Source organism: Curcuma longa, chromosome 21 (genome assembly GCF_044706935.1).
Source record: "Curcuma longa cultivar G26 ecotype Majalengka, Jawa Barat chromosome 21, ITB_CL_G26_1.1, whole genome shotgun sequence".
Taxonomy (NCBI): domain Eukaryota; kingdom Viridiplantae; phylum Streptophyta; class Magnoliopsida; order Zingiberales; family Zingiberaceae; genus Curcuma; species Curcuma longa.
The window spans coordinates 12,648,761-12,664,550 of record NC_133881.1 but is presented as its reverse complement, the minus strand read 5'-3'; the positions used below and the strand labels follow the sequence as shown (position 1 = coordinate 12,664,550).

The window sequence follows — 15,790 nt, the reverse complement described above, 5'->3', positions numbered from 1 at the left end:
GTATTGGAGAGGCAAAAAATATGGTGAAGGAGGAGGAGGGGGATGTAGTGGTGGTGGTGGTGGTGGAAAAGATTATGATTGAATGAATGAGTGGGTGGCAGTCTCTGTCCCCTCATTAATGATCTATCACAACCCCACATGTTTTGCCCAACTCCTTGCTCCCGTTTTGTTGTTGCATTGCCCCCCAAAACCTTCTGTTGACTAGCTAGGCAACAAAATAGCACAATAAAACCATTATTTACTCACCTAGCTAGTTGCACATATATCTACAAGGATTGCCAACATTACCACTTATTCATAGGTCTCCATTATTCGATTTATGCTCAAAAATCAAATATATATAGATTTATATATATAGATTTATATATATATATATATATATATATATATATATATATATATATATATATATATATATATATATATATATATATATATATATAGTTGTGTCATATTCTGATGACTGATCAAAGGTACTAGTACTGCTACATTCAAGTACTGCTACATGGAATTTATCTTCAAGATTCAGAAGCTTGAATAATTCAGGTTAAATTTTCTGGATCAAGGTAATAATCTGAATTATCGAAAATTACGAGAATTGCAGAAGAACTCATTGTAAATTTGTGCCTTGTAGCATTCTAGCATGGAGTTCCTATAGTTGGGTTGTGTTCCATATGTCAACTTTTATAATTCGTTTACTCAGTCAACTAGTGTGATATCAAATCAAATTATTATGAAACTACTGATATCTGTCAATAATTTATGCTTCATTTGATCACGAGTGATCTTATTTTTCAAGTGCGCTCTTTAGCTTCTAATAAATTGATATAAGATTTACATTTCTATAAAAAGGGAAAAAATAGTATTTATTTACTTATAAAATTTATTTTTATAATGTGTTGTTTACAAATTATAAATCCTAATTTCAGAAGATTTGCAGCTTATAAAATTAAGTTTGAATTTTTTATTTTTTGCAAACCTTTTTGTAATTAATACTTTTGATTCACAAAATATTTGTAAAATCTAGATTTTTTTTACAAAAAAATATTTTTTAAGAAAATTATATTTGAAATTTTAGAATAATTTATTTTAAAATTTTAGATTTATAAAAAATACTATTTTTAAAATTTTAAAGTACTATTCTAAGAACGTCTAAATTTGCAAAATCTAAATTTAGATTCGTTAAATTAAAATCTAGAAATTTTACAAAAGCTCTTTTAAAATTTAAAATTTGCATATATATATTTCTTAAAAGTTTATTATAAAAAAACCCATGTCAAGCTTCAAGATTCAGAAGCTTGAATTCGTTTTTATGAATTCAGGTTAAATTTTCTGGATCAAAGTAATTATCTGAATTATCGAAAATTACCAGAATTGCAGAAGAACTCATTGTAAATTGAGAAATGATAGAGAACAGGAAAATGTAGCAGGAAACATAGCATGACACACGTGGCGGTCCACGTGTGTCATGCCACGTGGACTGCCATGTGGGTTTCATGTTCTCTCCCCCCTTCCCCCAAAATCCCGAAATCGAAGCCTCTTCGCCATTTCCCTCCTTCGGCGAAAACGCAAACCCTAACCTCGTCTCTTCCTCCTCCTCCTTCGCGCCGCCTCTTCCTCCTCCTCCTTTGCCAGCTTCCGTTTGCCACCGTTGTTGCCGCCGAGAGGACCGCGCGTTCCTCTTCTCCGCGCCGCCTCCTCTTCTGCGCCTTTTCCTTCTCTTCTCTGCCGCCTCCTTCTTCCTCCTCCTTCGGCGAAAACCCATTTCCCTCCTTCGGCGAAAACGCAAACCCTAACCCTCGTCTCTTCCTCCTCCTCCTTCGCCAGCTTCTGTCGCCGTCTCTTCCTCCTCCTCCTTCGCCAGCTTCCGTTTGCCGCCGTTGCTGCCGCCGAGAGGACCGCGCGTTCCTCTTCTCCGCGCCGCCTCCTCTTCTGCGCCTTTTCCTTCTCTTCTCTGCGCCTCCTCCTCTTCTCCGCGCCGCCTCCTTCTTCCTCCTCCTCTGCGCTGCTTCATGGTAATACATGTCAATCGTTAACCTTTTTTTTCATGTTCATAATTAAGTACTTAAGTTTTCTGTATACAATTGGTTCCTTCTACTGAATCTGTAGCTTTGTCTCACAGTATTTCTTGCATTGTAATCCAGCCACCTCTTATCAAACCATTGGATAATACATTGAGTTTGGATGACTTGGATGCGGTGAAAGTAGTTGGAAAGGGTAGTGGTGGAATTGTTCAGCTTGTTCGTCACAAGTGGACAAGCCAATTTTTTGCTCTTAAGGTATAAAATTAGACTCCTAGACATTCTAATATTGGGTATGTTTATCTTATGATGCTGATCAGTGAAGAATTTATTTTCACTTTTACCATTGTCATATATGCCACTGAAAATTTTCCTCTAGTATTACAAGTGGTTGGCAATGCTGCCGTCTTTTTGGAGAGATTATATAGCTGTGTTTGTGCAACTGTGTTGTTACTTGGCAGTGTATATTAGACACTAAATGACCTCTCTTATTATATATACATACACTAAGGTTGCATCTTGCCTTCCTTTGTATAAAAAATGATAATTTTTAATCATTGTCCGTTTTATTTCTGATTGCTACTCTTTTATAAACTCTGGCTTGGGGTATTATCTTTAAAATGTAAAGGTAGCTTCTTTATCTATGCATCTTAAGCTTAAGTTCTGTTGGTTGAAAATTAGGCAAAAAAGAGCCCCAATATTTGTCTGTATTTTAGTACAGTATTTTCTGATCATGATTGTCTTTAGAGCGATAAGATTCATGTGGCTGGTCAATGAAATGATATGAACAAAAAATTGTAATTGCTGTTTTCTCAATCAGTCTCTTAGAATTCAATTTTTCGGTGTACGTCTTCATTCAGCAAGCATCCCTGTTGTAAGGCTGACCTGAATGATATGCTTGTTATTAGCAAGCCCAATTTTTTGCAATCAGCTAGGGCAAATCCTTGTAGAGGTACCATTTAGAAATAATTATTTGCAACATCTCCCTCTATAACTTGTAAATGTTCCTTCCTCATGGCTGTCTTGGTAGGCATTCTTGCCTTCCAGTTCCTGTCAAGTTTTTCACCACATCCTTTTCCTAAGCTATGAATCCCATCAGGTTCTGTGCAATGACTACGAGCTCTTTCTCGAGATTGCCAACATCATTAGGCACCTAGAGCTGACGCTAGGTTTGAACTTGGTTGGTAGCCTGATTTTTGTTTAATCTCTCATCTTTTGTTTTTCTGAGTTCTGAGATCGGATCGATGGAAACGTAAATATTTCATTGTTAGCCTGTAAATATTTCATATTTGATTTTGAATTTAGAGCATAATCTTTAAATTCTTGTATTTTGTGTATACCATGATATCTGCCATAGGATGTCGGCTCATTATTGTATGTTAATATTGTGATGATGCAAATTGATTCATATATTGTTGAAGTTTAAATTTTTTAGTGGTGTTTGGAGTTTGTAATTTATAAAGTATGTTTGTCCTTGCAGGTTAAAAATGCCTAAGTACTACACTAATACACCGAAATGCAGATGTGGACTAACGGCGAAAATCATCACTTCATGGACTGTTGATAACCCAGGAAGGAGATTTGCTATATGCTCACTATTTGAGGTAGGAAAAAGTTAACATTATTTGTCAATTTTTTATGTGTAAAATATGGACATTTAATCTCATAAATAACTTAGAATTGCAGAATGAAGGGGGGTGTGGTTTTTGGACATGGGTTGATGATGAGATGTGTAGTAGATCAACACAAGTAATACCAGGATTGCTAAGAAGAATAACCAAATTGGAGGATGATGCAAGTTACTCTTTGATTTGGATAAAACAAAGAAAAGAAATCGACAACTACTTGTGGTGATGATGTGTTTGATAATGTGGATTGTCACACGTGTAGCTTTCTATTCAGATGAATATAACTGAATTTAATTTATTGTATTTCACAAACTTGTAGTTGGAGTTATAATTGTTTTTGCTTGGAACATTAAAAGTGGCAAAGTATGCTTGGAAAGCTATAAATGCTTAAGTTGTATTACTTTTGATGCTTAAATTGTCATATTAGACCTCTGAATGCTTAAGTTGTATTACTTTTGTACTTAATTTCAGAATGTAAGTTTCAGTAGTTTGTGATTGCCACATGATTCTTGAATCCTGGTTCATTCAATGTGTAGGCCATGCTATATATCCAATGAATGTCTTGGGGAATTGAAATGATTCTTATATTCATCTTTGCGGAAGCTCTTGCTCTCTATGGTCTCATTGTCGGCATCATCCTTTCCTCTCGTGCTGGCCAATCTCGAGCAGACTAAGAACAGCAGCACTGAAACTTGTAATCTTCATTTGTTCAATGATTTTTGATCCCTTTACGAAAACCTTATACTTTTCAGCTAGAACTGAAACTTGTCAATTGCATTCTTCTATGATTGATGCAATCAATTTACAGTAAATTGGTTGGTTAAAGGGGTGAAAATAAATTTTTTAAAAAACTTACATGCATATCGATTGAATCTTAAATAAGTCACTCCTGTGATTACTAGAGGAAACTGTCTGATCACCGAGCAATGATCCATTAGGGGGTTTGGTTTAAGCTTGTTGAACTGCTCTGGAGTATGCGTTGCTGAAATGGTGCTAACAAATCCGGAGGGAAGGTTCAGTAGGTGATAGCAAATCCATCATTTATTTCTCTTGCAATCAGTGAAATCCAATATAAACGATACTTTTGATCTCTATATTGAAGAGTTAAATACGTTAAAAAAATGTTACCATGACTTGCAATGATTGTCCAAATTGTCATATGCAGTCAGAGTTCATTGGAGTCTCAAACAAAAGTTGGTCCCTGCAGTTATTTCTGTCCTCACAAGAAACAAGTTCATCATACACAACCAAATACTTAAATGCCATTAATTTTCTTGTTCAAAAGCTAAGATTGTTAAGCAAAAAGGATCTAAAGCTGGTGGATTGAAGCTGTGGATCTAAAGCTCTCTAATCTGCAAAAAGGAAGAAGATCTGCATCCTTTTTCTGATGAAGCTGGTCGATTGAACCGCGGTCCTTCATCCAGTCCTTCTGTAAATACAGATGTCAAATCCTTCAGCACAATAAAAAACTCACAGAGGAAAGTAAATCATACCTTGATACCGCCATTAAACTTGCAGAATGAAACTGATGCTTCAGTAAGTTTTCTGCTGCTGTGGCACAAGCAATCCCTGCTCCTGCTCTTCCCAATTTGGCTTCTTGGAATGGTGATGCCAGTGTGAGAGAGCCCCACGCTGCCTCGACGCTCACATCCTTCCGCAAGAATAAACAGGGCCTTAAACTCTGAAGATGGCCTAGTATGACAAATTCCCTAATCCTAACAAAAATGGTTTCAACTAACATAATCAAGCTTAATTCATGTGTGTTAACTCACAGGTAGCATCGTTCCCTTCCCAATTCTTAACAAAAGGATACAAGACCTTAAGATGTATACAGACCACATGGTGGATGACGATACATTTAGTTTGCACATTAAAACCCCAAATTCATGTGAAATCTAGGAAAACTAGCAGTCAAAATTCAAAACACCAAAAGCCCGAACTGAAACCTTTACCTCCTTCAATCAATCACACTCCAAAACCATAACCAAACCATGACCTGAAAAGCCCTTTGGTTATACGTAGCACAGTAGCTCCTACGACCATTAAACTGCACACTTCAAAGCAATCGAAGCCATCAGAGCTCAACAAATTCCTCAAAAAAAAAGACAAAAAATCTTTTCACAGATCCGACACCAAAACACTATATCTCCAGATTCCTCACCAATTTCACCATACAAAAGAAAACCACGAAAACAAACAAGAATTGATAAAGTGAACTCCTAACTCTTCACCAAAATAAACAGTCGTAGTGACAGAGTAAGATTAAAAAATTCTATGGTTCAAGGGAATCCACTACACAAAGGGGAAAAAAAACACGAGAAATATACAAGAATCGAAAAACTAACCTTCTAACTCTTCCTGAAATTAGCAGCTACTATAAGTCCTTCTGCTACTTCTGTGCTTCCCCGTCGAGGAAGAAGATGAAAAAGGAAGCCCTTTTTTTTCGCCGAAGGAGGAGGAGGAAGAAGGAGGCGGCAGAGAAGAGAAGGAAAAGGCGCAGAAGAGGAGGCGGCGCGGAGAAGAGGAACGCGCGGTCCTCTCGGCGGCAACAACGGCGGCAAACGGAAGTTGGCGAAGGAGGAGGAGGAAGAGACGGCGCGAAGGAGGAGGAGGAAGAGACGCGCGAGGTTAGGGTTTGCGTTTTCGCCGAAGGAGGGAAATGGCGAAGAGGCTTCGATTTCGGGATTTTGGGGGAAGGGGGGAGAGAACATGAAACCCACGTGGCATGACACACGTGGACCGCCACGTGTGTCATGCTATGTTTCCTGTTACATTTTTCCTGCTCTCTATCATTTCTGTTGTAAATTTGTGCCTCGTAGCATTCTAGCATGAAGTTGAAAGTTCCTAGTTGGGTTGTGTTCCATATGTCTACTTTTATAATTCGTTTACTCAGTCAACTAGTGTGATATATATTAAATCAAATTATTATGAAACTACTGATATCTGTCAATAATTTATGCTTCATTTGATCACGAGTGATCTTATTTTTCAGGTGCTCTTTAGCTTCTAATAAATTGATATAAGATTTACATTTCTATAAAAAGAAAAAAAATATTTATTTACTTATAAAATTTATTTTTTATAATGGTTGTTTTACAAATTATATATCCTAATTACAGAAGATTTGCAGCTTATAAAATTAAGGTTGATTTTTTTTTGCAAACTTTTTTGTAATACTTTTGATTCACAAAATCTTTGTGAAATCTAGATTTTTTTTACAAAAATAAAAAAATATTTTTTAAAAAATTATATTTGAAATTTTAGAATATTTATTTTAAAATTTTAGATTTATAAAAAAAATTTAAAAAATACTAATTTTAAAGTTTTAAAGTACTATTCTAAGAAAATCTAAATTTAGATTCGTTAAATTAAAATCTAGAAATTATACAAAAGCTATTTTAAAATTTAAAATTTGTATATATTTCTTAAAAGTTTATTATAAAAAAACCCATGTCCAATATAAAAATAACCTTGTATTTAAATTTAAATTTGTTTTTACAAAATTCTTATCAAAGTATTGAGGTAATTGGAATCTAATAAAAGTAGACGGACCTTCTTCATTTTTAAACAAATATTTTAACTAAGATAGATGCGTTTGTTAGTAGAAAATAAAAAATTTGATAAAGATCATGAACATAAAAAGAAAACAAATAACATAAGTACTATAAACAAAGAATTTTATATGATTCAACTTTGGAGTTATAACAATGGCTATAAGGAAATTATAAGAGACTAATTAACAAATCTAACTCTTTTATCAAGAGGATTAGCAAAGTCTAGACAAACCAAATTATAAAATTAGAGGTATATATAATCCAATACACGCAATTGAATTTAACCTAAAAAACAAAGAAAGTAAATAAAAATAGGTTGACTATGACCTATTTTTATTGAACTCATACTAAAAATGTTGTTTTTATTAACATTACCAATTTAATATCATATGACATATGACACATCCTTCCTTCAGCCTCATATAAACAAACCCCATCGGATCCGTGAAATGATAGGAACGCAAAAGGTGCAACAACTCACTACATGTGAGATATGGTTAAGAATGTCGAATTATTAAATATGTTGGCCAGACTTAGTAATTAATTTAATTTTCTATAACTTATTTTTCAAAATATATATATTTCGCATGGACAACAATGGCTAAACGAACCTAAGTGATCAACTTTGTGGCAAGATGGGCCCATCGCAAGATCTGATTTATATTTTTCTATAAAAGGTGTAATCTGCAACTTAGCGTTCTACACGATCAATTTCATAAATTTATAAAAAGATAAATTGAAAAACTGTAGTTGATATATTTTCTTATTAATATTTAATGGCCACAAGATTACCACATCTATTTTATTTTTTTTAATGAAAAAGAAAAAAATAGGAAAACAAGAGCAAAAACAAAAAAACTTTCATTTAAATTTTCTCTCGCTCTCACACGGAAAAAACACACCTTCGGCGATGACGCGATTTGTTCGTGCAAACGGGAAAGGGATCGACGGCAGGCAGAAGGAGGAATGCGGCGGCGGAGTCATTGTGGCATTTCTGGCAGCGCTGGTGGAGGCTGGTAACGAGAACTGCGCCTTCACCCCTTGCGCCGATCGACTCCAAGGTCCAGCGATGGGACGACGTACGTACGGCTTCACCTTTGGCATCGCCTTCGCCGACGTCCGCGACTCGTTCTACTCCAACGGCGCCCAGCTGTCGCCCTGAGACAGCTGCCTCTCCTCCCGTAGTGCTCAGATCGGGGTGTTCCGTCCCAAGGTCGGCGGGATCTCCCTCCTGACAATCAACACCAGCAATAAACCCGTCGGTATGCTCGGCTCCGTTCTGCATCTCCCCTTCCCTGTCCGATCGGTTGCATTTTTCTCTGATACAATTCATGTCCGGACTGGATATGATACTAGGGTTTGTGATCTTTGCCTGATCGGTAATCCGATCGAAATTAGTCATTACAATAAGAATAAGAAATATTTCACACTTATTTTTTGGTTGAATATTATTAGTTCCCCTTCTTGGATAATTGAGGCCTTTAACTAAAGTTTCCCAACAACAAGAAAAGGGTTGCTCGCCTCATCAGCTACTCTCTTTACCTTCTTGGTCCAGTGCCGGCAGCAACAGAGGGAAAGGGCTACTTTTGTTTTGTAGCTTTGTGCCTCTCTTGTTGCACTGTTTCTTGCATCTGTTTACTTATTCAACTAGACCTACTCCATGGGCTGTTCGTTTCTTTGGCTCTGTAGTGGACTGGAATGTGAGATGATTGCACTTCTCAACTAGAGATAATGCTATTCTTCGTTATGATCAACTGCAACTTCTCAATTTACCTCTTTATAGATGATCGTGAGACTGACCGTGTAGAGGTTGAGATGACGAATTTCACTTTTTGTTGAAGTCAAAAGATGACCAACTCAATTTCATAAAAATTTACCACTGCATCATTCCCGGAGCTCTCTTTAATCTCTAATAGATGACTAAACTAATAAATTACATAAAGTATGTAGTTTATAAACATTTGCATTTTAATGGGATATAAATATTAATTTTGAATGAAAAAAATAATCTAGGGCGATATTTTCACTTAAAATCTTATATATCATTTACTTATTTTTTTAACCTAAAATAGGTATTTAAAATACTTGTATATTAATAAATTTTCAAAGGTACTCATACGAAGAAAAGAACAGTCCGCGCGTCATAAGAAGAAAAGACCAATCTCACCGCAGCTGCCATTTTGTGTTTGTCATCCGTCCTACTAAAAGAAATTCTAGGGTTTGCTTAACACCTTCCTTTCAAGAACACCTCCGGCGACGCGTCGATCGAGACGGGAGTATCAGGAAGATGGGAGGGAAGAAGGGGTCATCGGATGGATTGGGGCGTGCTCTTATCAAGAAACACAACCAGATGGTGCGGGAGTCCAAGGAGAAGGGCCACGCCCTCCACCTCCAGCAACGGCGTGTTCTTGAGTCCGTCATCGACGTCAGCGACATAGACGCCATCCTCGAGAAGGCCGCGGAGGCAGATCGCATCTACTCCTCTGATAACCCCTCCGCCAATCTCCTCATTAATCTGTACGCTTTCCTTCTTTAGTTTTTGATTGATATTCACGTTGATTATTCTCGCGTCTTTGTTTTTGGAAAACAAGAGTTTAATACATAACACAATTTTTATTCATCTCGTTGAATCCATCTATATTTTGACTTGCATCTCTGTCCGATAGTTCAATTTTCCTGTTACTCTCTGCTTAACTTACTATTTGTTCAATCATGCGGAACAGGGATCCTAGCTCTGACATGGATGGTATGACGGAGGAGGAGAAACGGAAGATGCGGAAAGAGGAGGAAGCCTTGCACGCTAGGAGTCTTCGGGTTCCCCGCAGGTGCAATTGCATGATTTATTTGTTTCTCGCGATATTTGGTTGAACCACGCGTATGATTATGTTCAATGTCGGTGTCGGTTGTAGGCCACCATGGAGTGCTCAGATGTCAATTGAGGAGCTTGATGCTAATGAAAAACAGGCTTTTCTGGAGTGGCGGAGAAATCTTGCCAGGTCATGTTTTTATAGACTTATAGCACAGTATTGTCTCCGTTATATATATATATTTTCACCTTCTAGATAAGTGGAATATATATTGAATTATACTGTGATTTTATATTAAAAGACTAGTCTTTCCTCCCATTTTAGTGGTTTGGAAAAACAACCGATCAGGCATTGTTTCATAAGTTGCCACTCCTATCTCCAACCACGTTACTGCACTAGTCTGACAAAAGCAGTAGGGTTTAAAGTTTTTTGTGTCAACCGTTAGAACCTAGTGACAGGGCTTAATGCGCCATAGATGCCAGATGGACTTTTCAACCTTGCATGAAATTCCCCTAGTTATATTTCATTTCTTTAGTGACCTTGAACTTTGCTTGTTTTTGTTTACTTGCTTTTAGTATCTCACTTTGCATGTTTTTTGCAGGCTAGAAGAGAATGAGAAACTTGTACTTACTCCTTTTGAGAAAAACCTGGACATCTGGAGACAACTATGGAGAGTTCTTGAAAGAAGTGATCTGGTGTGTCCCTTTTGCATTCAATTGAAATTTAATAGCGTTTTGCATTCAATTGAAATTTAATAGCGTAACTGACATTGCTTTATACAATTTCTTATTGCAGTTTTTTTTTTTTTGGCAAAAATAAAGATAAAAACTGCTTTATTTTGCATCTGAATATATGCCAATCATGTGATGCTGGTCTGTGACATGATGACTAGAATTAAATGATAATCGACTATTTACTTATTCTACAAATATCAAGTTGCAGTGTGTGTAATAAGTGTATTTGATTAGAGAATGTGCTTTGATTAATCAATGATAATTTAACATTATATTGTGCTGGTTCTCCACTCAGTTCATGTGAACTCCTATTCTTTTAGTGAAAACTTATTTTGAAATTCATAGATTTTGACAATATCATAGATGCAACACTGGAAACACAATTATGAACAATTTTCAGCATTAATATGTTATAATAATTAGTTTAATAATCATTTTACAAGTCACTTCCGTTTGACATCAGTCAAGTGTCATACAATGTGACCCTACCTTGAATTGAATTGCAGCTTTATGTAATATCAAATAATTACTTATGTTGTTTAGCTTTTATTTCTTAATTGGCAGTCTGAGTATATAAAATTTACAAAGGCATCATAGCATTGCTAGACTGATTATTTCATGTACATACATTCATTGGTGCAAGCTGCTACATTAAACCTTCCAATGCGTTTTGAAACATCTCGAGCTACCAACAGTGGTCACTGATCACATCCCAACTGTTTTATGCTTCTTTGAGATGATATACAAGCTTCTTCATAACAAGCTTCCCACATAATTTTATGCCATTCTCACATAAGTTTAAGATAGTCCTAAAGGTATTTCTTTTATAAAATTTGATTGGGTGAACACTTCTTGTAATTTCATAGGTAATGATGTTTCTCCTCATATGAGTGTGGGCAGACTAGCATGTTGAACATGCACACTTTCTCATATGTGTGTGGTCACTGCATTTTTATTTTTTCTATATCTTCCTCATACCATGAGGAGCATTCAAGCATATTGTTAACCCCATCTACATCAAAGAGAATGGACTCAGATCTCTAAAACGATCACTTTATATGTGAGAAGTATTCTATAGCAAACTTCATGCTGACTAAATAGCCCAGGAGAGAAAGTCATCACACCTATAGTATATTAAGCATGCACCATTCATTCTGCTTTCTGTTTCCTGAAAAATATGATCCTCATGTTGCTTGATTGATCCTCATGCATCCTTCCAATGTGGTATGACCCTTTTCCGGGATCTCGCATTAGTGGGAGCTTCGTGCACCGGACTGCCCTTTTATGTTGCTTAATTGATCACTGAACAATTTATTAATTGGTATAAGTAACTATGCAACTATTGTAATTATTATATTTTATCTATAAAACTCCTGTTGAATTGTGTTTATTCAGTTACATTATCAGCTTTCTAGAATCTATTTCCAGTGTTATTATATTTCATGAGTTATCTGAAGGAGACGAATACCTTTGCTTAGCTTGTCATGGTGGTTGATGCTCGGGATCCACTATTTTATCGGTGTCCAGACCTTGAGGTATCTTTCATCCTTTATTACCATATTTCTTATCATCTTTTGATAAACTATATGCATTTGTGGCTTTGTTATGTAAAATTTTGCACTCCAAGTGCAAGTCTACTTCAGTAACCATCTCATGTATTGCCTTTGATCTCCATGTAATTAGGATATTTCTTAGTATTACCTGCTATTCTTCTCTAATTTGGTTTAAAACCAAATGATGTGTGAGATACAATGAGACCCACATTATAACATGTATGCCGTACATTACATGAGTGAGACACTAGCTCTCTCCTTGAAAATTGTAAAGAAAACCACACCATTCCTTGGGATGCAGGTTATCAGGAAGCCTCTCAAGTTAGCAAGAATATCTACTCATGTCTTTGCAACATTCATTGTCGACAAACATCAAATTACACCACATCTTTGGACAGATCACGAGAGGCATTCTTAGCTCTAAATGATGAAGTGATTAAACAATACTTTAATCAATAAAATGATGGTACATGAAGAATACTCTTTGGTTTGGAAGCAGTGTATCATACTCATCTTCACAGTGAAGAAGCTAAACTGCTGCTTGACCTCAGACTTGGTCACTAGAGTTTACCCATGAAGTACACTACACTTACAGGGAGATTAGTCAATGGGTTGTGGCATTGGTATTCCAATGATTTTACATTTTTTCTGTTCACCTAAAGCCATCAATCAATAATCATTTGCTGACTTTTAAGCAGCTCAAACATTCACCTTCAATGTGCAGTCTTCCAAAGAGGATATTCTGCATCGAACAGAAAATTGTTTGGAAGATATACTTTAACAATGCATTGTCACTGCAACTAGTTTTTCCAAATGTTCCAAAGGTTAATGTACATCTCAGTCTAATCTTTGTAATGCTGAAGTTTCATGTTGTTATTGTTTCAATTAGCTGGTATGACTCCAATGAGATCATTTGTTAAGAATAAAATTTACCCGATATCTCAAGCTTATTTGGCTTGATTCTGCAAGGTTATGCCATTGTAAGGTAGGACTCTCCATGACAATATCTAGGAATATTTAGTTGGTTAAATAATTGTGGATGTTTACAGTAAGATTGCAATTGAAAAGTAAGCAAAAACAATCAAAAGATTACAAAGGGATGTGAAGAGTGGTCTATCCACACTATGTAGGTGTGTCATTCCCCCTTTTGAAATGGTAATTCCTAAGTTGTGTTGTTGTAAGATGGAAGTAGTTTTCATACTCACTTGAGCTTGCATGACTCTGAGGATTTGAATTATTCCCACTTTTACAGGGTTTTTTATTTATGGATTTTCAAATCACTCCACTTTGAAGATGAAATTTTCTTTGTATTCTTGCCTTTGGAATCTTGTGAATGTGAACAATACTTCTGCTAGACTAAGAATTTTTTTTTGTAATATTTTTAATTAGTGTTAGATACTTCGGTCATGGAAAATACCACTCAATTTCACACAACTATGGTACTGTTTTATGGTTGATATCACCTATTATACACCAACCAATAGCTTCAGTCTTGCTATTTTAACATTCCTTATCAGACTGATGCAATAGGTCTAAACAGTCTTAAAGTTTAAACCTATGTTTTAAATTTTAAATCGGCTGTACAATATTTTCTATTTTTTCCCTAAACGTCAGGAATATGCACGGGAGCTGGATGAGCACAAGAAGACACTGTTGCTGGTCAATAAAGCAGATCTTCTACCAATCAGCATAAGGTGAGATTTGCTGACCTTATTTTTGTATATACTTGCAGGGATATCAAACTGAAGAAATTTCTCTCTTCTGTTTAATTTGAATTCTGCAGATATCGGTGGGCAGAATACTTTCATCGTCATGGGATTCTCTTTGTATTTTGGTCTGCTAAAGCTGCTTCTGCTGCTTTAGAAGGCAAACTATTTGTGGGCCAATTAACAGAAGAGAGAGTGCTGAAAGAACCCATCCAGGCAGAGTTGGATACAAAAATATATGGCAGGGAAGAGCTTTTGGCTCGTTTGCAGTCTGAAGCAGAGGCTATAAGAGCATATAGGTCCCAAAACCATGAAGCTCCTGGAGGCAGATATTCGGAAACTAGTTCTATGAATCCCATATCTAAGCAAGTTGTTGTGGGTTTTGTTGGCTATCCAAATGTTGGAAAAAGCTCTACGATAAATGCTTTGGTTGGACAAAAGCGCACTGGGGTTACCTCTACGCCTGGTAAAACGAAGCATTTCCAGACATTAATCATCTCAGATGAGCTTATGCTTTGTGACTGCCCTGGTCTGGTGTTTCCTTCTTTTTCCAGTTCGAGGTATGAAATGATAGCTTCAGGTGTTCTTCCCATTGATCGGATGACTGAACACCGAGAAGCAGTACAAGTTGTGGCCAACAGAGTTCCTAGAAATGTCATTGAAAGCACATATAACATCACCTTGCCAAAGCCAAAGGCATATGAGCAACAATCAAGGCCACCCTTGTCTCCTGAGTTGCTCAGAGCATATTGCACATCTCGTGGTTATTTTACCTCAAGTGGGTTGCCAGATGAGACTAGAGCTGCACGAATAATCTTGAAAGATTTTGTGGATGGGAAGCTTCCCCATTATGAAATGCCACCTGGAGAAAAAGAAGATATATTTATGAATAGAATAGGTGACATGGTCAATCCAAATTCTTTGTTAGACAATGAACCAAATGCTTGTGATTTTGATGCCAAGTGTATTGCCGTTGAAGATGGTTTCAAACAACATTCTCTAAGCCATCTTCTCGATGACCTTGATTCACTTGGAGTTAAACAGGACATCAACATCTAAAAACACAGCCATTGCGAAAAAGAAAGATTCAGCCTCAACTAATAAGCACCATAAGAAGCCTCAGAAAGTAAAAGATCACACCTGGAGGGTGGCCAATCATGATGGCGTTTGAATGCCTGTTGTTAGAGTGTTCCAAAAGGCAGCCGTTAACTTGGTAAATATTGGAGCCTCCACTGGGTAGAAATTATATGTCAGCTTCCCAGCAGAGAAGGCTTATTGTCAGCAAATGTCACACGAATCATTGTGCCTCCATAAAGTTTGTATAATGTGCTATTTTGGCCTTGAGATCATTGTGGTGGAAGAATCGATGAGAATAAGTCCAGTGACATTAGACAGAATACAGACGCTGGAAGAGACAATCATGTGCAACAAGAGTTTGTATGCGTCAAACATCAATAAGATTATGTTTTCTACTGCCTCCGTGTGGTGGATTTAATTCTCTCATCTACATTGCCACAAATCAAAGATGTAGAGCTAAGTCTATTAAAGATGTAACTATGATACCTGTGATTATAGTTGTGTGTGGGTTATGTGCTATTTAGTTTCAAGATGCGAAATTTAACATTTCAAATTGCAAGCCTTAGCTGTTGCAAATTGTACCAAATACTATGGCAATTTGGTAAAGCAGTGGCTTTTACATTCTCGTGCTTATTTTGTTGGTAAAATTTGTATTTTACGCATCTGAAGTTGCAAAAAGTCCCGCAAGGCACATCTTATATTTGCTAAAT

General features: G+C 36.4%; 1 protein-coding gene and 2 long non-coding RNA genes across 6 annotated transcripts; 2 read left to right on the top strand and 1 right to left on the bottom strand.

Annotated features, from left to right (window-relative positions):
* Nucleotides 1–1,963: 1,963 nt before the first annotated feature.
* Nucleotides 1,964–3,775, top strand: LOC141814223 (uncharacterized). The gene is made up of 4 exons (XR_012600464.1): nt 1,964–2,015; nt 2,123–2,279; nt 3,502–3,625; nt 3,708–3,775. It is a non-coding gene; the product is annotated as an uncharacterized LOC141814223 (long non-coding RNA).
* A 1,025-nt stretch (nt 3,776–4,800) lies between these two features.
* Nucleotides 4,801–6,289, bottom strand: LOC141815554 (uncharacterized). 4 transcript variants are annotated; one of them, XR_012600559.1, is made up of 3 exons: nt 5,995–6,289; nt 5,143–5,703; nt 4,801–5,078 (listed from the first exon to the last, which is right to left on the bottom strand). It is a non-coding gene; the product is annotated as an uncharacterized LOC141815554 (long non-coding RNA). The 4 variants fall into 4 exon arrangements; XR_012600558.1 differs by having other exon boundaries at nt 5,143–5,696; XR_012600560.1 differs by having other exon boundaries at nt 5,143–5,300.
* Nucleotides 6,290–9,403: 3,114 nt separating this feature from the next.
* On the top strand, nt 9,404–15,703 carry LOC141815039 (GTPase LSG1-1-like). Its single transcript, XM_074702996.1, is given in 8 exon segments — nt 9,404–9,720; nt 9,927–10,028; nt 10,113–10,199; nt 10,612–10,705; nt 12,223–12,279; nt 13,912–13,991; nt 14,081–15,056; nt 15,058–15,703. Coding segments are annotated over 8 exon segments (1,743 nt in total). The 5' UTR covers nt 9,404–9,490; the 3' UTR covers nt 15,175–15,703.
* Nucleotides 15,704–15,790: the final 87 nt, after the last annotated feature.